Source organism: Ischnura elegans, chromosome 1, assembly GCF_921293095.1.
Source record: "Ischnura elegans chromosome 1, ioIscEleg1.1, whole genome shotgun sequence".
Lineage (NCBI taxonomy): Eukaryota > Metazoa > Arthropoda > Insecta > Odonata > Coenagrionidae > Ischnura > Ischnura elegans.
The window spans coordinates 92,385,647-92,405,927 of NC_060246.1; the positions used below are offsets into that span (position 1 = coordinate 92,385,647).

The 20,281-nt window shown below is 37.4% G+C and overlaps 2 protein-coding genes and 1 long non-coding RNA gene across 3 annotated transcripts in view; 1 reads left to right on the top strand and 2 right to left on the bottom strand.

The window, feature by feature from the left end:
- Nucleotides 1-20,281, top strand: part of LOC124165975 (adenylosuccinate lyase) — a 400,694-nt gene that overhangs the window by 268,767 nt on the left and 111,646 nt on the right. The gene's annotated exons all lie outside the window — the stretch shown is intronic.
- LOC124166163 lies at nucleotides 351-10,759 on the bottom strand. The gene is made up of 3 exons (XR_006866424.1): nucleotides 7,116-10,759; nucleotides 5,071-5,235; nucleotides 351-1,292 (listed from the first exon to the last, which is right to left on the bottom strand). It is a non-coding gene; the product is annotated as an uncharacterized LOC124166163 (long non-coding RNA).
- Nucleotides 12,703-20,025, bottom strand: LOC124166098. Its single transcript, XM_046543732.1, has 3 exons — nucleotides 19,859-20,025; nucleotides 18,152-18,316; nucleotides 12,703-13,113 (listed from the first exon to the last, which is right to left on the bottom strand). Exons 1-3 carry the CDS (start codon nucleotides 19,916-19,918, stop codon nucleotides 12,862-12,864), a joined length of 477 nt encoding a protein of 158 aa, XP_046399688.1. The 5' UTR covers nucleotides 19,919-20,025; the 3' UTR covers nucleotides 12,703-12,861.

The window sequence follows — 20,281 nt, forward strand, 5'->3', positions numbered from 1 at the left end:
TTTCGCTAAACTTGTCAATATAATGCGCTTATTCCTTACCATTGTATTTTGGGCATTCCAGTTTAATTACAAATAACTTTGTTTTCGCTATTGATAATGGTGTTAAAATTATTATTTATTTAGATTAATTTATTAATATAATATGGTAATAAATTGTGTTAAAATTATTTTTTTATTATAATCAATGGTTAAAGTGATGTTTATTTTTATAATTATTCATATTTCGTATCAGCAAAATTAATTTTTCAGTTTTTAATACAATGATAAATTTATGCAGTACAACATTACGTTTCAAGAAAAAATCAAAAAATATTTCCTTATAAGGACTTAAGTGAAAATAAAGCTTGCTCTCAGTTATTATTATTTCTTAATGATCAACCTATAACAAATTTTAGTAGTGAAAGTTCAAACACGCATTTAGAAGACGTTAAGCTCAAAGTAACTAAGCCGATATTGTTATGGAAACTTTTGTCTGCGAATAATCTTATCATTGTGAACATGCGAATTGAATATATAGTACAAATATGCTATACATTTGTAATGATATGAAATGTGGAAGTGGGAGTTACTAATTGGGATGATATCGATGGTTAAAGTTCACTTGAACAGAAACAACGTCATTGTTCTTTCAACTGAAGTAATTTTAGATGAAATTTGTCACTTGCGGAAACTAAGAACATTGTCAGAATGCGGTGGAATTTCGCGCTCATTTAAACACATGAAATAAAAATATTAGAGATGTAATTGCACAAAGAATTACCGGCATAGTGAAGAATTAGTATATGTTAATGCTCAAATGAGATGACTAGTACTCCATAAGCTCAACCTTCTATTATATCTCCAATGTCTAATAGGTATTAAGAGTTAGGGCATATTTATAAGTATTCCTCCTACTCCATGAATAAATATGGCTTGTTTTTAAAGATTATTTCACTTTGGCCTTTTTGGGAAAATAGTTTACATGGAAAATTGGCTCATATGGCTTAAACACGTAGGCGACACATTGGGAGCCATATTGAACCTTCCATCGGCGATGCTTTTTTGCGATGATTTTCAAAGATGTCACCAATTGTTCCTGGTTACACTTCTTATCCAGACTTAAATGTTACTGCCGCTTCAGCGAAAAACGTTAATCCGTTCAACAAACTTATTATTCCGGCTGCGATAAACTGGTTCTTTCCTGGTAGGGTTTGAAAGATGGGTGGAAGTTCATCTAAATTTCTGTAGGTGTCGATTATCAGTGCTCCAGCAGTAATCCATAAAATCCCGTTGATAAAAGACCAATATAATTCCTGAAATGGAAAAAGATATCACTCATCGTTGCTATTTTGTTGTATGTCAAGTTTTTAGTACTCAGGGGATTCATCCCTCATGCTTGTTTATTTTTTACTTACGAATTGCTTGTTTAAAACTAAACCCATAAAAGCCTACCGGCAACGTGGGTTGCCAAAAGTGTTTTATAGTTTGATTTTCCTTTTTCCCCCAATATGCGTCTTACACTATCAATTGCTTTTTAAATATGTAGAAGTAACTTCTAATGAAAGAAGAGTAGTGTGTCACTCGTAAAAAAAAGTTAAGGAAAGTGCGTTCCCGCATTCTTAATTTTGCCATGACATCACTGCATGACTCAATCAATTCCTAATACACTTTTTGACGGACATTAAGGGAGGGAGAAAGTGATATTTATTCGAGGAAAATTGTAAGAGGTTTACATTGCTGTATCTTCGAATCCAGCGAACTAAATATGCTCTTGTAGTGAAATTTCAAAAAGGTAACAATCTATTTTTGATAAGAGAACTTAGTTTAAAAATACATATAAATAATATCACAAGAGAACTTCAAAATACAACTGATTTCTTTAAATTATCTTTGTAAATAATTTCAGGTATATAGAAGGCTGTTACTTCATCATCGAGTAAATAAAATTTTATGTACTTTCGTTGTCAAAAGTATGTAGACACCCAGGAGTCCCACCTAAATGATGGGGCCGGGTCGGAGAAAACTTGTTAGGTTGGCACATAAAGCGACCTTCACCCCTAACTCGTATCCACTAAGAGCCGAAAAGGACGGAGGCGAAAGCGACCTAGCCACCGAGGGTGGAGTCAAACTCCAAGAGCTTGAGCACAATTGGAATTTAGATTTTCGGACGAATGTACTGAGGTAACTCACTTCCACGCTCGCGTTTGGCCGTCGAGTCTTTTCTCGGGCTCCTTGGTGAGGTTATTCTTATATTTGGATTCATATTTCGACTCACCGTTCATCTTTTCCTAATACGTGACTCCGTGGCCGAGTAGGTCTATACTATGCGCGGTAGTTGCGGTAAAGCTCGGGGAGGGTTCTAATCCGAGATCATCATACTTTTTTTCACTTTGTAAAAGAGAAATCCGGAACATCAACATAATCTATGCATATCACTCAAGAAAAACTCAGTGCTGAATTTTTGTAAACGACGAAAGTGGTTATAATGATGAATTTATCTACGTTAACATATATCTAAACAGATTCATTCACGGAGAAAAATAATCAGGGGTGATGAGAGTTGTTGTATCTTCGTGTCTTTTCGCTAATTACTGTCAAAACTTTATTGAGAACTATCCCTACACATAGTAATTGAAATTCTCAGAAAATATTTAAATATACTCGTATTTGAAATCAATTTAAACACCCGATGTAATTCGATTGATAATGATAGCTTTTAAATTTCTAGTTCTTGGTCACAAAATATATGGGAAATAACGTGATTAAATGCACCGACGCTTTCCTTTCAGTTGGTGTGCGAACCACAATTATATAAGGGCCTGGTGGAAATTAATTGGTTTCTTCTCACCTACCCCATGGTAAATAAAAAAAAAACATCTTACTGTTAATCGGCCCATTCGCCCAACCTAAATATATCACAGCAAACACCGTTGTGAATGCGATTAATGAGTTTGAATAAATGGGTGATATCAATCGCGTTCATAAGTGTAAAACTATTTATAGTGTTTCATCATCATTTAAGAACATCAACCTACATACTACCCTGCAAGCCGCCTCAATAGGTGTTTGGTCGGGGGTGTTAAGTCTTCGGCCGTTTACACGCAAAATATGCTCTCACGAAATTACGCCTAGCATTTATTAAGGTCCTTTATTATTCGAGTGAAAAACGCATTCCCATACCTAATCGTTCGGTAAAATATCTCTCTTATTTATCGTATTGGACCTGGAAAAGCAGTGAGGCACCAATATGATATTCTCCGCGTCATTCATAAAGATATCCGCTTTCCATTGATCAAGCGATCTAAGTAAGCCTAGCGCGCAGCCTCCAACCAACGTAATTCATTTTACATTTGTAAAACGCTCTCTATACCCCCGTAGCAGTTTTGAGAGCGAAATAGCACCTATTTTTTTACGCTTGACTAATTCCAAATTTTTCAGAACTCTCCCTTCACTTTATCTGTCGCTTTTACGTCACTTTCCACAAACATGATGATAGTTGGACGACCTCCGCAAGAAATGTAGCGCCATAGGTCATTTATGTATATAATGAAAAAACCTTGTCTAATCTAGTAATTAAAATAAAAAGAACCTTTTGAGTAGTTTGTACAGTTTTCCCTGTTTCATAAGGACCAGGTCATCAACTTTTTTTTCATCCTGTTTGTTAATTGAAATTATATTTCGGAATGGTTCATTTAGCAAATAGGTACTGTATAAGTAAACACCCTTTGGAGTAAAGTGAATTACAAGTTTTCGAGAGGTATGGCATTTTATAATCGTTTTGTGTTCTCATTAATTAAGTCTGTACGTATGTTGTTGTTCGCCGTGAGCCTTTAATGGCATCTGCTCTCGCAAATGTTGTTTTCATTTTTAATGTGGAAGTTAATCAGTAGAAGCAATGAAAAAATTAACATTTTGGCGAACACCAACCCTTACTATTGTAGTCGTCGTATCTCCGTGTTTGAAAATACACTGCTTAAATTCCTAAACGCCATTATGATGATAAAAAATAGTCTCATGTCTATGCTTGTTGCAATTAAAATTAATGAAAAAGCTGACGCCGTTAGATCTCAAAGAAGACAACAAAATATATTACCATCACAAAGACCCGAACCCTGGCCTCCTGTCTTAAACGCTACCACCACCCCACCTGACCCTTCTGTTGAATAGTACGATATTATGGAACTATACGCAGCTTGTGAAAAGTACCGCATGAAAATTAATTAATTACAGCCAAACTAAGGCCCATTCAATGGAACCTCTACTAGTTCAGGGATGAGTTCACCATTCCAAAGGCCATAAAAAAATACGGCATTGAGAAAGGTGGAGCAAGGTACGTGGTCTCCCCTTGTCATTGGAATTATTTACAGTGATATTGCGGCAGATATTTTATATGTATGTTATGTTCGCTATCGCTGATCGAAAAGCTTCATCGTAAATTGTAAGACAGTATACATCGACGAGTCGGCCAACTTACGAGAGAAAGGAAATTGATGTTCTAGACGTAGATTTATTATCTAGCATGAGCTGCACAATTTATGTGGTATTTAAAATTACACATATCCCGCATACATTTCTCTTTAATCATGTCGTTAAAAAAATATTGCGGGAGGTGAGATTTTTGTTCAAATTTCCCTCCTACTGGTACAATAGAAAATACGGATTTCCCATTTCAAAACTGCGGCGAAGTGGCGCCGGTTCATTTGTTGCAATACTTTTTTAATCCGACTGTACATTTGTAAACGTAATGTTTGCTCCTCTCTTTCTCGCTTCTACTCCTCCACTCTCAGAGAAGCCGTCCGAGAGTGTCCGGGCTCTCACAAAAGATCACGCGAACGCATAAAGTGAATCGACTATAGTCACATTCGAGAAGCAGTCATTGATTAAAAACACTTATTATTTATTTTTTTTCCGTGAAATTCGGTGAGTGACAGAACAACTTATGGTTGACTCAAGAATACTGTTGTGTTCTTTTCTATGCTTGTCGTATTTTTGCAAATAAATTCCCGGCTCTCTCGCGCGGTACTGGTGGAATGAAGATGTGGCAGTTTCGAAGGCATTAAAATAAGCTGTTTTGGGAATGTGACTGCTTACCACTGGTTTAGCCGTTTTGCCGCCTAATATCATCTTCGACAAATCCATCAGCAAAATCAAGATGTATCCACATAGTACGAGGTAGACGAATATTACTTTGTGGATGTTTAAACTCAAGGAAGGAAGTCCGTAGTCGTTCAAAATCGTGCACACGATCGCTAGTATCTGTGGAAAAATATAAATTTTGCCAGTAAAGGTTTTTTTATAAAAATGTCTGGACGTTTTAATGTAGATCAAACAATCATTCGAAAATGATGGAAGCAGAGCACTCTGAGAGTCAAACACTTGGAAAAGAGGAAAGATTTTAACCCAGGAGAGGGCGCGCGGCAAGAAGTAATATTAGAAGGCGCGTGGGGTGTTATCGACACCCCAAAGAGAAATTTTTTTTATATATCTCCTTGGAATGATATGCAGTCTGTATACCGTAGTGCGGCGCACGGGCCCGCCGGCTACCTTAGTCGGTCCCATAGTTTTTATGGTCGGCCCTTTCCTCCCCCCTGCGCTCACGGCTCGCGGACCGATTCAGGTAGCTGACGGGGCCGTGTGCCACCTTACGGTATACAGATTGTAGTTATGCTGTATATTTTAAAAAGGCCCACCGAATTAAATTGATACTAATGATTATTCTTATTAAATAAAGAAGAACCATGGGGTGATATACACCTAGCACGCCCTTTCCCGGGCTAACAGAAAAGATTTGAAGCGTTCGAGACCAAGTGCTTACGAAGGATGGGCAACTAGGCGGATAGAGTGGGAAACGAGGAGGTTACCGAAAAATTGGAAAATAAAGGAGACTGTAAAGCATATTTCAATATGGGAGAGAGGCTTGGACGTTGACAGCAGCGGAGAAGTTAAAAGATTGGAAACATTCTAAGTGTGGTGCTGCGTAATATGATGAAGGTAAAATGCTTCGACCGAGTTAGCAATGAGGAAGCGTTAAGAAAGAGTGGGGGAAAAGAGAAGTTTTCTAAAAACCTTAAGGAGGAACTTCGTCGGTCACTTGATGAGGCATAATGGTCTGATGAAAACAATCGTTGAAGGACAGCTGGACGGGAAGAAGGGCAAAGTGACGGCCACGATGATTTTTTTCGTCGCGAAAAGTAATAACTCGAGCGACCGCTTTTCGCGACCGGGAAAGTGATCGCTCGAGTTATAATTTTTCAGAATCGCACTATCCCTCCCGCCATCCCTTATCGCATCATTTCCGATATCACAACTCGTTGTCATAGCGCCCGCATCACGAAAATATATAACGTGCTCATGTTTACTAGTAGGTATGTTTACAAGTAAGTATGTCGTTTCCACGATTGTAAACGTTGCGCTGCAATCGCTCCATACGGGCATGCGTTCTTATTGGCTGATATGGTGTTTCAGTGACGGTTTCAGAAACTGGATAAGCGGCAAGGCGGTGATGAAAAAAGTGATGGGATTCCTCATCATTGCATTGATCGCGAAAAAAAATTGCGGTCGACGACAATTTCTGAGTGATGACTCGCGTGATCACTCGAAAATGACGCAAAAAAATGATCGTGAGATAAAGGCTTTACGTAGGATAGGATATAAATGATGCTAAAGAGAAGAAATATGCCACAATGAAATAGCTAGTGGATAAGAGAGTAAAATGGAGAGTTGAGTTAAAGTAATCTTAGGATTGTTGGCTCAAGTTGATGAAGGTTGATGAAGGATGAAGTTAAGTTAAACTAATCTTAGGATATTTAACTTAAGGTGATGTCGGTACAGCATCGTACGGCAGAGTAACAGCTGGTGGATACGTCGTACCGCAAGTTGTAAAATTCTCGTCTGAAGTGTATTGGATTTAAAAGGAAAGACCCCGCAGGGTCAACCTAGATACATGCAGGTACTTGGGAATGATGAAGAAGGACACGAGGAAGTTGAACATTAAGGAATTAAATCAGCTATATTGGCAAATGGGCACTTGAAAGTCTGTAGTGTTACAATCTTCGGATAGCAGTAATGTGAATGAATTAATGAAGTATGGAAATTTTAAATATATGGATTCACGGATGGAAAATAAATCTACTCACTAATTGCACCGCCTTCAAAATAAACCTGGGTGTCTTGACCACCTCCATCGAGACATCAATCTCGAGATGCATCGCTGGTCATTGACGAAGCGTCTTTGCCAGGCAACGGCAGGATCTGGAGTGATGAATCTATCGTATGTGCCGGCCACAGACTTTTTTTCACTATCTTACTGGCAGCCCGAGTACTGATAATGCATGGACGATTTAGATACGCGTTCCCAAAAAAATACTAACAAAACTTTGTGCGTTCTTGGATTTTTTTCTCAAATTCTTCGTTAAGTGTTTATCGAAGGTGTTGCGTAGTGTGCGTTTCTTTCTCGACGTCATTTCTTATATTCTTGCCTTTTCCTATTTCTTGGTAAGCTTAGCAAGAGATTGGGAGGCGCAATTATATTTATTTTACCATTCCCATCTGTTTTGTGCATCAACAGCTCGCCTTTCGGAAGCATTTTGTGTGTGATAAATTTGCAATAATATAAATGTATATTATAGAGTTATCATTTTATTATATGCAGATAACAAATTTATTAGGAACATGTATTGCATTCAACGTTAATTAACGTTAACTTTTTTGATTTTTAGATTAAATATCTCATGAAGCAGGATTAGTGAAAATTCGTGAAGATATTTCGAGTTGTTTTTGGGCGGTTAAGTAAACGAAATTCTCGGTTCATCCTTCTGTTGTTTGGATCTTCTTTTTAAGTCATTAGTTCCTTCGTGCTGTGTTTCTTCCTTAATCGCACGTTAGGATTAAAATGGTTTTATATCTCAAGCATATTCATTTTTTATGCAAATTAGTATTCAATTTATATCGCCGCTGTTCTCATATCATTGAGTATCTTAAATTTATATTTTCTGAATAACTGAACTTAATTAAGTACCTACGCGTTATGTGTGATTATATGATCTTGTTTAGTTTTATTCACCAATTTATCATTTTTATTTGATGTTCTTAGAATTTGTATTGAAATTTTTTAGCTGTAAAATTCATCGCATTTCCTTTTTTATTTAAACAATTGCACGTCTTAATCTCTCATAATAATTAACTAAAGTGCCTTGATATTATATCTTTAATTCGTTTAAGAAGGGTGGCAAATTTTGATGATTTCTTGCAGTTAATTTAAGTGTCACGGTTTTAGTGGAAATACATACTTGCAATCACACGGCACCCCTTTCCGATTTTATCCGCATTACTCAGTCTCTAAATTACTGGCTTAAAATGATGTATATTTATTGATTTTACATCAACGTACGGTATAATTTTTCAATTTACTAATCCTTTATCGACCCAAGGTTCTTCGAAAGGTGATATTAGTGTGCATTAGGTAGAAATATTTCATCTTACATATCCTACCGCGCATGTCGGCGTATCTATTTTCGTGTGATACTTAAATATTACGGGGAAGTACTCACGACAACTTAATCAGTTATAATCTGTTTTAATAATAACTTTCTCAGTAAATAAAACTTTTTTATGGTGGCCATTTGAGACTGGAAGTTAATCTTGAACTGGTGGTCATTTTTACCAACTAACTTTGTATCATCAACTAACTTTTCGTCGTCATTAATTTCATTCTCAATATCTACCGTACCTCGCTCACTATCGAATGCATCCGGGATAGTCGTCTTCTTTTCATCCTAAGTTCGAAGGTCTGCCTTCCTTGTACGCTGTCAATTTAAGTTACGCAATGTATTTCTATGTTTCTTTATCACATGTCGCGCGGCTTCATGTAATAAATATTATTAAAATCTGTTTCCGGCTTATTTTGGGTGCCATATAAAGGCAGCAAGATTTAGTATTGTGTGAACCAGGGTTTTATATACCATAGTATTCCTCAATACCCAATGCAATTTTAATATTTTTACTTTACCCATTTCAACCCCAATCTGAATTCTTACACAGATGGTCCCCTAAATATTCGCAGCACTCAGATTTGGGATTAAATTTGACCGAAACTTATGTGTTCTTTATCTTTTTTACTTATGTGTTCATTCCATTCGATCATACCTAATTTTTCATACCGTTCACGATGTCCTGTGAACTTAAAAATCGCTTTGCTAAAATACTAATTCTGACTTCCGATAAGTGATGCAATCATCCACATGTACGGTTTTATTTTATCGGGAGATCGTTCAGTTAGATTTAAACTAGCTATGGTTCAAGAGCGCTTCCTTGAGGTACACCCAATGTTACCCATATTTCTTCCGAGCACTCATTTGTATTATCTATCTTGCAATTCAGGAAATCCGCGACCAACATGATCTCTCTTCGTTCTAATTTTGTGCTATTTATTTTCGCGACCTTTGATTATGTTTTTTGCCTCGTATTAGTAGTAAGTCGTTCGTGGGAAAATCTTTAGATTGCTTCCACCGCGAGTAGGTGTGTAAGGAGTGGTTTGAAGTCTTGGGCCTGCCTAGTTTTCCATGGACAAAGTTTAAAGATGATTTTCCCTTGGGTCTCTCAACTACGTACCTAAAATATATGCCTTGAGTCAAGATTGCTCTATCACGATCTCAAATTTTTATCGAGTTGTTTCACACCCGATGTCACGCCCACTCCATCTCCTGTAACCAAATAATTTAGGGCATGCGACCCTCGATCATCAAGCATTCGGCCGTGGAATCGGTCCCTGAGTTTGTTTCGCGACAAAATGTATTCTCATCAACGTTTGACGTAGGTATGCTGGAGAATGATCCGATACATGCAAAATTACACACGGCCCATATTTATCAAGCCGATCGAAAAATTATGAACACCAGCAACCTACGCGGCTTCCGAGGACAACTTCCCTACGATTAGCTACTCGAGGAGTATTTATTTTCACCAATAATGAAATTCGCCATGAAATAGTTTTTCAACTTGGATAGGTGAATTAGGTACTAAAGTATTCGTCGTTTTTGAAGTGCACGAAAACTCTTTTGAAAGAGAAATTTGGAATTGGGCCTGATCAGGTTGATTTTGAATGAAAAGAGCTTTTTGCATCCCTCCACTTGGCTTGATTGCATCTGCCTACACCAATTTAATCGATTGGGAATACACTACAGTTGTAGCACCAACTCCACTGGATCAAATCTCAACATCGGAGCTTGATCCTATGTTGGCCGACCAGACGGAGTAAAGTCCATCCCGGATCAAAACCCCTGAATTACCCTGCCACATTCAAGTCACCGACAGACATGTGAAAATATCACAGAGGCATCAGAGTGCCGCAGCTCAGCGGAGGAAAGGGATGGAAACGTGCGCGAGAAAATACAATCAAGGAAAATTATGTCAAAGTCTTGATCCATAAAAGATTGCATCATAACTGGCAAGTCATAGGACTTGAAGGGTGGGTGGGTACGGGAGAAGCTCGAGCTGGAGTCACCTCCACGTGGTGAGGTCTGGGTCACCCTGAGGGCCGGAGTGACACCTATTCTCATGGTAGGCGATGAGATGCAAATTTGGAACACGGAGCCATTTTCCTAGACGATCTAGCCTGATCAGCGCGTTGACATTAGTTCCTAGGTGGGAAATAGGGAAATCTGGAGATCCTTACTTTAGGATGTTAGAGGCGAAAGGTGTAGTTTTATACAAGTGGAAGGGTCATATTAGTGCGATCATGCCCATACGAGTACAGCTAATTAAAATATATGCCATGTGTAAAGAAGTTTTTTACGTTTCTTTGCATTTTAATACCGGTTATTGTATAAAAAACGTGATTATTCGATCTACGAGGTGTGTTCAAAAAATATCGCGACTTTTGTGTTTTTTCAAAAATTATTTATTTATTCATGAATATCTATTTTGTCCCCTTCAAAGTAATCCCCATGAGGTATTATACACTTGTGCCAACGGTTTTTCCAATCTTCGAAGCACTTCAAAAAATCATTTTTTTAAATCTTGTTCAGCTCCTCCTTCGATGCCGTCTTTATCTCGTCAATCGTAGCGTAACGTCGACCTTTCATGGGTCTCTTCAGTTTAGGGAACAAGAAAAAGTCACAGGGGGCCAGATCTGGGGAATACGGTGGCTGCGGCATCATTAGTGTGTTGTTTTTGGCCAAAAAGTCGCGCACAAGCAACGATGTGTGAGCAGGGGCGTTATCGTGGTGCAAAAGCCAATTTTTGTTCTTCCACAAATCCGGGCGTTTCTGGCGGATTGCTTCGCGCAAATTGCGCATAACTTGCAGGTAATATTCCTTATTGACCGTTCTACCCTGTGGCAAGAACTCATAGATATTCATGAATAAATAAATAATTTTTGAAAAAACACAAAAGTCGCGATATTTTTTGAACACACCTCGTATGTGGCTTACCTCGACAATTTTAGACATGAATGGTGCAGAATCGGCTGAAGAAAACTATTAAAATCACGACATTTATCGTCGAAATAGCATAAAAAGAGGGTATGTGTTTTGGGGTTCCTACGCTCAACATAAATGGCTCTGGCGCCAGCGTGGGATCTCTCGTTGCAGGAACAAAATTTTGTCTCTGGTCATTTGGTACCTCGGGCTACTTTTTGACAATTGTCGAACTTTGAATTTCGAAAAAAGTTGTTTTATGACCGTACTCTACACTCATGACTTCTATCGGGTAATCTTAAAATGTCAAAAGAAATTCAATTTTATAGCAATTCTTTAAGTATTGAGTTTTCCCTAAACTTGTTTAATATATATAGGGGATAATGAAGTTATAAATATAAACGTTCATTCCTTACCATTGTATTTTGGGCATTCCAGTTGCATTACAAATAACATTGTTTTCGCTATTGATAATGGTGTTAAAATTATTATTTATTTAGATTAATTTATTAATATAATATGGTAATCAATTGTGTTAAAATTATTTTTTATTATGATCAATGGTTAAAGTGATGGTTATTTTTATAAATTCTCGTATTTCGTATCCTCAAAGTTAATTTTTCAGTTTTTAATACAATGATAGATTAAATCAGTACAACATTACGTTTCAGGAAAAAATCTAAAAATATTTCCTTATAAGGACTTAAATAAAAAATAAAGCTTGCTCTCAGTTATTATTGTTTCTCTATGATCAACCTATAACAAATTTTAGTAGTGAAAGTTCAAATACGCATTTAGAAGACGTTTAGCTCAAAGTAACTAAGCCGATATTGTTATGGAAACGTTTGTCTGCGAATAATCTATCATTGTGAACATTCTAAATAAAAATATAGTACAAATATACTATTTACATTTGTAATGATATGAAATATGGAAGTGGGAGTTACTAATTGGGATGATATCGATGGTTAAAGTTCATTTGAACAGAAAAAACTTCATTGTTATTTCAACTGAAGTAGTTTTAGATGAAAATTGTCACTTACGGTAACTAAAAACACTCTCACCATACGTTGCAATTTCGCGCTCATTTCAAACACATGAGATATAAGCTATTAGAGATGCATTGCCCAAAGAAATGCCGGCATGGTGAAGAATAAATAAATGTGAATGCTCTAATTAGATGACTAGGAATCCATAAGCTCAACCTTCTATTATATCACTAATGTCTAATAGGTGTTGGGAGTTTAGGGCGTATTGATAATTATCCCTCCTACTCCATGAAGAAATGTTCCTTGTTTTTAAAGATTACTTCACTTTGGCCTTCTTGAGAGAATAGTGTGCGTGGTAGATTGGCTCATATGGCTTAAACACGTAGGTGACACATTGGCAGCCATATTAAACCTTCCATCGGCGGTGCTTTTTTGCGATGATTTTCAAAGATGTCACCAATTGTTCCTGGTTACACTTCTTATCCAGACTTAAATATTACTGCCGCTTCAGCGAAAAACGCCAAAGCGTTCAGCAAACTTATTATCCCGGCTGCGATAAACTGGTCTTTTCCTGGTATGTTTTTAAGGATCGATCCTGGTACGTTTGGAATGTTATTTCCTGGTATGTTTGGAAAGATGGTTGAAAGTTCATCTAACTTTCTGTAGGTCTCGATTATCAGTGCTCCAGCAGTAATCCATAAAATCCCGCTGATAAAAGACCAAAATATTTCCTGAAATGGAAAAAGAAATTGATTAATTGTTGGTATTTTGTTAGTTTTCAAGTTTTAAGTACAGAGGGGATTCATCCCTCGTGCTTTTCCATTTTTTCTTGCGAATTGCTTGTTTAAAACTTAGCCCATAAATGCCTATTGGCAACCTGTGTTGCCGAAATGTTTTCTCGTGATTGAAATTTCCTTTCTCCCCCAATATGCTTCTCACACTACCATTTGTTTCTAAAATATGTAGGAGTAATTCTAATAAAAAAAGAGTAGTGTTTCACTCGTAAAAAAGTTAAGGAAAGTGCGATCCCGCACTCTAATTTTGCCATGACATCACATGCATTATTCTCAACATTGACTCAATTGACTCAATCAATTCCTTATACCTACACTTTTTGACGGACGCTAAGGGATGGAAGAAAGTGACATTTCTTAGAAGGAAATTTTCAGTGGTTTACACCGTTGCGTCTTAAAATCCAGCGAATTGATACATGCTGTTGAAGAGAAATTTCGAAAAGGTAACAATCTATTTTTGATGAGAGAAATTAGAAAAAAAAACATATTAATATATATTATTAATATCAAAAGAGAACTTCAAAATACAACTGAATTCTTTAAATAATCATTTTAAATAATGTCAGGCTTATAGAACGCTGTTAATTCATCATCGAATACATATAATATTATGTACTATCGTTTTCTAAAGTATTTAGACACCCAGGAGTCCCACTTAACTGATGGGGCGGGGTCGGAGAAAAATCGTTAGGTTGGCTCATAAAGCGATCTGCTCCCCTCACTCGTATCCACCTAGAGCCGACGAGGACGGAGGCGGGAAGCGACCTAGCCAAACCGAAGTTGGAGTCAAACCCCAGGAACTTTGGCCCAATTGGAATTAAGATTTGCGGATGGAATTTACTGAGATAACTCACTTCCACGCTCACGTTGGGCCGTCAAGTGTTTTCTCTCGGGCTCCGTGGCGAGGTTTTTCCTATCTTTAGATTCATATTTCGACTCACCGTTTATCTCTTCTTGATACAAGACTCCGTGTCCGAGTAGGTCTATACTGTGCGCGGTAGTTGCGATAAAATTCGGGGATGGATCGAATCCGAGACCATCATACTTTTTTTCACTTTTTACAAGAGACATCCTGAACATCAACATAATCTATGCAGATCACTCAAGAAAAAGTCAGTGGTGAACTTTTTAAACGAATGAAGTTATCTAACTAAAAGTTGCCTCCGAGGTAATCCGCATTACGAAACTTTTAACATCTAATTAAATTAGGAGCAGTAATGCTGGAAAAAATCGAAAATTCCAAAACGTGTACTCCAGGGCAAGCAATTAAATCAATGCAATATGCACTTCCAGTGTAATTCGCCCACTTAGTGCACAAGCGTGTAAAAGAAATAACCCAAAGTCAATCTACAAAATATGACATCAATTTTGTCGTAGATAATGCCGTAGCATTAAAAACAAGAGCGCAAAAATTGTGCATGAATTATATGACGTAGACATGGTAATAGGTACATAGAGTTGAATTACAGAGGATATATCAGCGACCGCGAAGCTTTTCTTTCAGGATATAAAACTTATAAAATATAGATCCTATCGACGCAATAGGAGTGGTGGCGGAGTTTTTCTATCAGTTAAATGACATTTACACAGCACCGCTCACAAAATTACCGGCAGTGAAATAGATAGTGTATAGTCTACATAGTCTGAATTTTTTTAAAGCCTTAAGTGGTTAAAATAACGACTTTATCTACGTTAACACACATCTAAACAGATTCATTCACGGAGAAGAAATAATCAGGGGTGATGAGAGTTGTTGTATCTTCGTGTATTTTCGGCTAATTACTGTCAAATCTCCATTGAGTATAATTCCTACCCATAGTAATTGAAATTCTCTCAAAATAATTAAATACTCTCGTATTTGAAATCAATTTAATCACCACAGAGTAAGAAAAATAACTGTAATTCGAACGACAATCATAGCTTTTAAATTGTTGGAATTAAAGCAATGCGAGCAATCAATGGCAGGTATTTTAATGAAATTAAACAATCTAAAAAAATATAAAGTAATCTCACTGCTCGGGATTAACAATGCATTAAAAATTGGCGACAAAACTCTGTTGATCCACTTTTGCTATTAAGGAATTTGTGTTTAAAAAAGGCGACGAAGAATTATAATTATATATGAAATTTGAACTGGCTCCGTATCCTTTATCTTTATTTGATCACATAGGACTGAGAAAAACTGCCAAAGCTTCTTTATATCCATTATTTCAACCAGTAGATGCCATCATGGATAAAAACAACTCTCACTAATTCATCGACGGAGGTATGCTTTGTACCGCGTTAAGTGGCCATCAAATTGTCGGTTTCAACGGGTTTTCCAAGAGTACATCTCACATCTTAAAAGAAATTTTGGCTCTAACTTTACTGTAATCTTCGATGGTTATAATGAGCTAAGTACTAAAATAGTACAGAGAAACCGTCGTTCAAAAAGCTTAGCTGTAAAGTATATCAATCCATACCAACATGCGTGTTTCTGCAAGTCAAGACTAATTTCTATCTAATTACGAAAATAGATGTGAATTCATTGCACAACTATGGCAGAATTAGAGAAACAATGTATTCACTGCCATCAAAGTAAAGGCGAAGCTAACGGACTAATTGTTGAATTAGCTACTCAGGATAGGTGAGGTTTATAGAAAGTTATAGAAGATTTCGATGTTCTTGTAATTTTAACTGCCAGAGCTAAAGTTGAGAAAGTAGGGAAAGAAATTAATTCTCTCAAACTTGGAAAACAAAATTCGGCCCCCACAGTATATTCTTCCAAAAGTTTCGAAGTGGGCTACCCAGACAGTGCAAAGTTGATAGCATTTTCTCATGCATTCACTGAATGTGATACTGTTTCAGATTTTTATAATAAAGGTAAAAAAAGTTTTTTTGATCTCATAGAAAAAAGACCTGACGTGAGAGATCAAGCCGATATTTTTTATAGCAGTACTGCTGAACCTACAGAAATTTTAAAAGTCGGTAGGTACTGTGAAATAGGATTATACGGAGCTGTCAAAGACTTACAGCTCAAAATTTTGAAAAAAAAGACTTTAAAGCTTTTCTGTATCAAATGCGCTATGAGTCTTTCATTAAGGTTACAAAGAAAAACAGTACCGTAAAACTGTCATCTCTTCTGTCTACCGTTGATGTCTTAGACGAACACACAAAAAACACGTTACCAAATTCAGCAGTGGCTTGGAAATAAAAGCATTCAGCCGACAGTCAATTCGGGATGGTTTTTAAAGGGAGGTTCATTGCACTCTGTTAAAATGAATAAACTGCCAGCACCTAGGGAACTTCTAAATATGATTGTATGTAATTGTAAAAAAGGGTGTGGCGTTCATGCCAATTATAGTAGTAAATAAGCATTGTAAGTATATATTACATGGGGTGATTTTTAAGGATTGACAATTTTCATGACGAAATTGTACATTTTTCAAGCAACGGCATTCATAAATCAACACGATGTGATAAATAATTTATATTTTTCGGGTGAATAATTTTTTTACGTTAACCCCCAATAAGAGTTGATTATTAAGGGTTGAAATACTCTAAATTTATTTTCCAAAGATAAAAAAATAATTATACAAATAATTTAAACTAAATTTTACCCGCATTTAGCTTTACATATGATTTTATAAGTTTTAGCATTTAGGGGTAGTATTCACCCCTAAAAAATAAAAATCTCCCTAATCTCTCGAAAATAATTTTGAAAATGAAATTACATAAAATTTTATGCATTCGATGATGGCTGTTCGCGGGGAATAAGATTGTAATATTATAAAATCAGTAGAAAATATCATAAAGAAGTTTAGATTTAATGGTTTTGTTCACATTGACCCGAAATCGCGATTCATAGCAATGATTCGGTTGATGGCATGAATGCATTTAGTTTGTCAAAATGTAAAACAAACCGCGGAAAATGCCGCCCTCTTTTCAAGAGTTAATGGCGCATTTATGGTCCGGTTCCTTCTTTCCTTTACGGAAGGCCTTTCGTTGAGGTTGGGAATCGCTTACAAGAGTGGGAAAAACAGCGAACCACGCGAGGCCCCATCAGAAGGTCGCATAAGCAGCTGAAAAGCGGTGACGCGCTCCACATGTGATCGCATTGTCACAACCTTACCTGTGAAAGGTTTAAGGGCGGCGTTTTTTGTCGAGAACAGTTCGAAACGTATACGACGATTGCCAAAACGAAAAATGCGTGTCTCTTGATTTTTAAAACTATACTCCGTTCATTTTATCTCTGCGGGTGAGCTGGTGTGGCCAAAGCAAGTGGAGATGAGAGGAGGAAAAGTTTATCGACATGTGACTTTGCCTTTGCCAATCAGCAAACAGTAGGCGTGGTCTCAGTGAGTCGCTCTCAGACCTACGCCGAGTGAGCATCTGCTCGTGGAGTATTGTTGCCAAACCTCACGCGTTCTCCTTGTATGTGACTAAGTATACCTTCCACCAACGTTGCTTCATTTAGCGCGGTAGCTGACATTGTCATGGGCTTCTGTGAAACGATTATCCACAATGCTTTACAAATGAGTAGGTATATTGTCTCGGCACCGGTGCCAAAATACATGTGGCCACCCATGACTCATACGTTTTCAGTGACAAAGAAGAGCGGCTATGTACATTTGGTAACGTTATGTTCGCTCCTCCTCTCTCTCTCGGTTCTACTCCTCCCCTATCAGAGAGGCCATCCGAGAGTGTCCGGGATCTCACGAAAGCTCACCCGAAAACATAAAGTGAATCGACTATAGTCACATTCGAGAACAAAGAAGTCATTGATTAAAGGCGCTCATTATTTCTTCTTTTTCCGTGAAATTCGGTGAGTGACAGCAAACCTAATGGCTGACTCAAGATTACTGTTGTGTTCTTTGCTATGCTTGTCGTATTAGTGCAAATAAATTCCCGGCTCTCTCGCGCGGTACTGGTGGAATGAAGATGTGGCAGTTTCGAAGGCATTAAAATATGCTGTTTTGGGAATGTGACTGCTTACCACTGGTTTAGCCGTTTTGCCGCTTGATACGATCTTCGACACATCCATCAGCAAGATCAAGATGTATCCACACAGTACGACGTAGACGAGTATTATTTTGTGGATGTCGTAACTAAGACCAATAAGTCCGTAGTCATTCAAAATCGAGCACACGATCGCCAGTATCTGTGGAAAGAAAGAAATGTTGCTAGTAGAGGTAAAAAAGGTTAAAAAAAATGCCTGGACATTTTCATTTACATCTAATATCGATTCGAAAGTGATGGACGCGGAGCACTCTGGGAGTCAAAGAGTCGGAAACCGGGAAAGGTTTTCACCAAATAGAAGGCACGCAGCGCAATGTAACATTAGAACGCGCGTTGGGTGTCATCGACACCCCACAGAAAATATATTTTTTCTCTTTCTCCTTGGAACGATATATGAAATGTCTGCATTTTTTTCGTCGCAAAAAGTAATCACTCGAGCGACCGCTTTTCGCGACCGGGGAAGTGATCGCACGAGTTATAATTTTTCAGAATCACATTATCCCTCCCGCCTTCGCTTATTGCATCACTTCCGATATCACAACTCGTTTTCATAGAACCCGCATCACGAAAATATATAACGTGCTCATGTTTACTAGTAGGTATGTCGTTTCCACGAATCGTTGCAATCGCTCCAAAGAGGAATGCATTCTGATTGGCTGATAACGTGAAATAGGGTTTGGATTGCTTGAATGAATTATATATATTTATATTCGAGATATAATTCCGATGAAAGCTGAAATGGCCGAATGAGACGAAATCCTAAAGGAAACTTACAGAACCCTCAGTGTAAGAATGGTTGCTGCTCTGGTGGTAGTTTTGACTGAGAATATGTCACGTTCAATTGAATAAATCCAAAATGTGATATTCAGTGACGGTTTCAGGGACGGGATAAGCGACAAGACGATGATGAAAAAGTGATGGGAATCCTCATCATACGATCGATCGCGAAAATATTGCTGTCGACGATAATTTCTGAGTGATGATTCGCGTGATGACGAAAAAAATGATCGTGTGATTCAGGCTTTACGAAGGACAGGTTATAAATGAAGCGAAAGAGAAGAAATGTGGCACAATTAAATGGCTAGCGGATAAGAGAGTGAAATGGAAAGTTGAGTTAAACTAATCTTAGGATTGTTAACTTAAGTTGATGATGGTACAGCATCGTACGCCAGAGTAACACCTGGTGAATAGGTCGTGCCACAAGTTGTAAAATTCTCGTCAGAAGTATATTGGATTTAAAAGGAAAGACCCCGCCAGGTAAACCTAGATATATGTAGATACTTGGGAATAATGAAGAAGGACACGAGGAAGATGAACATTAAGGAATTAAAACAGCTATCTTGGGAAATGGGTACATGAAGGTCTGCAGTGTTACGATTGACGTGTATGTTTTAATGTTATAGAAAACCCCTAATAACTCCACCCAAGTCGTCATTTAAAAGAACCAATAATAAGGGGTTGTATTGGTTGAAAATGTGGAGAACACGGAAGTTCATGTAATCTTTTGTACGAAGGAAAAGAGGAAGAATAAATAAGTTAAAGAAAAAGAGTATGTAGTGATAAGTTAATTGATTCTATCGCTACAATTACGATACAATCTTAGGATAGCAGTACTGTGAATGCATTAATGAAGTATGGAAAATATAAATTCATGGATTTACGGATGGAAAATAGATATACTCACTAATTGCACTGCCTTCAAAATAAACCTGGGCGTCTTGACCACCTCCATGGAGACATCCATGTCGCAAAATATCTTGATCGCTGATGGTTGACGGGGACGTCTTTGCCAGGTGACGGCAGGATCTGGAGTGATGAATCTATCTTATGTGCCGGCCACAGACTCGTTTCCACTATCTTACTGACAGCCCGGGTACTGATAGCACACGGACGATTTGGATGTGCGTTCCATAAAGCTTCTAAGCAAACTTGGTGTGTTCTTGGATTTTTTCTCAAATGCTTTGTTAAGTTTTTTTATCGAAGGTGTTGCGTAGTGTGTGTTTCTTACTCAAAGTCATTTCTTATATTCTTGCCGTTTTCGATTTCTTAGTAAGCTTAACAAGAGATTGGGTGGCGCAATTATATTTATTACACCATTCCCATCTGT

Excerpts from the sequence above, each read along its gene's own strand:
- LOC124166098 (XM_046543732.1), bottom strand. The coding sequence starts at position 19,918 with ATGGATGTCTCCATGGAGGTGGTCAAGACGCCCAGGTTTATTTTGAAG. Across the intron at positions 18,317-19,858 it reads TTTTGAAGGCAGTGCAATTA|ATACTGGCGATCGTGTGCTC; the intron begins GTGAGTATATCT and ends TTCTTTCCACAG. Across the intron at positions 13,114-18,151 it reads GCAAAACGGCTAAACCAGTG|GAAATATTTTGGTCTTTTAT; the intron begins GTAAGCAGTCAC and ends TTTCCATTTCAG.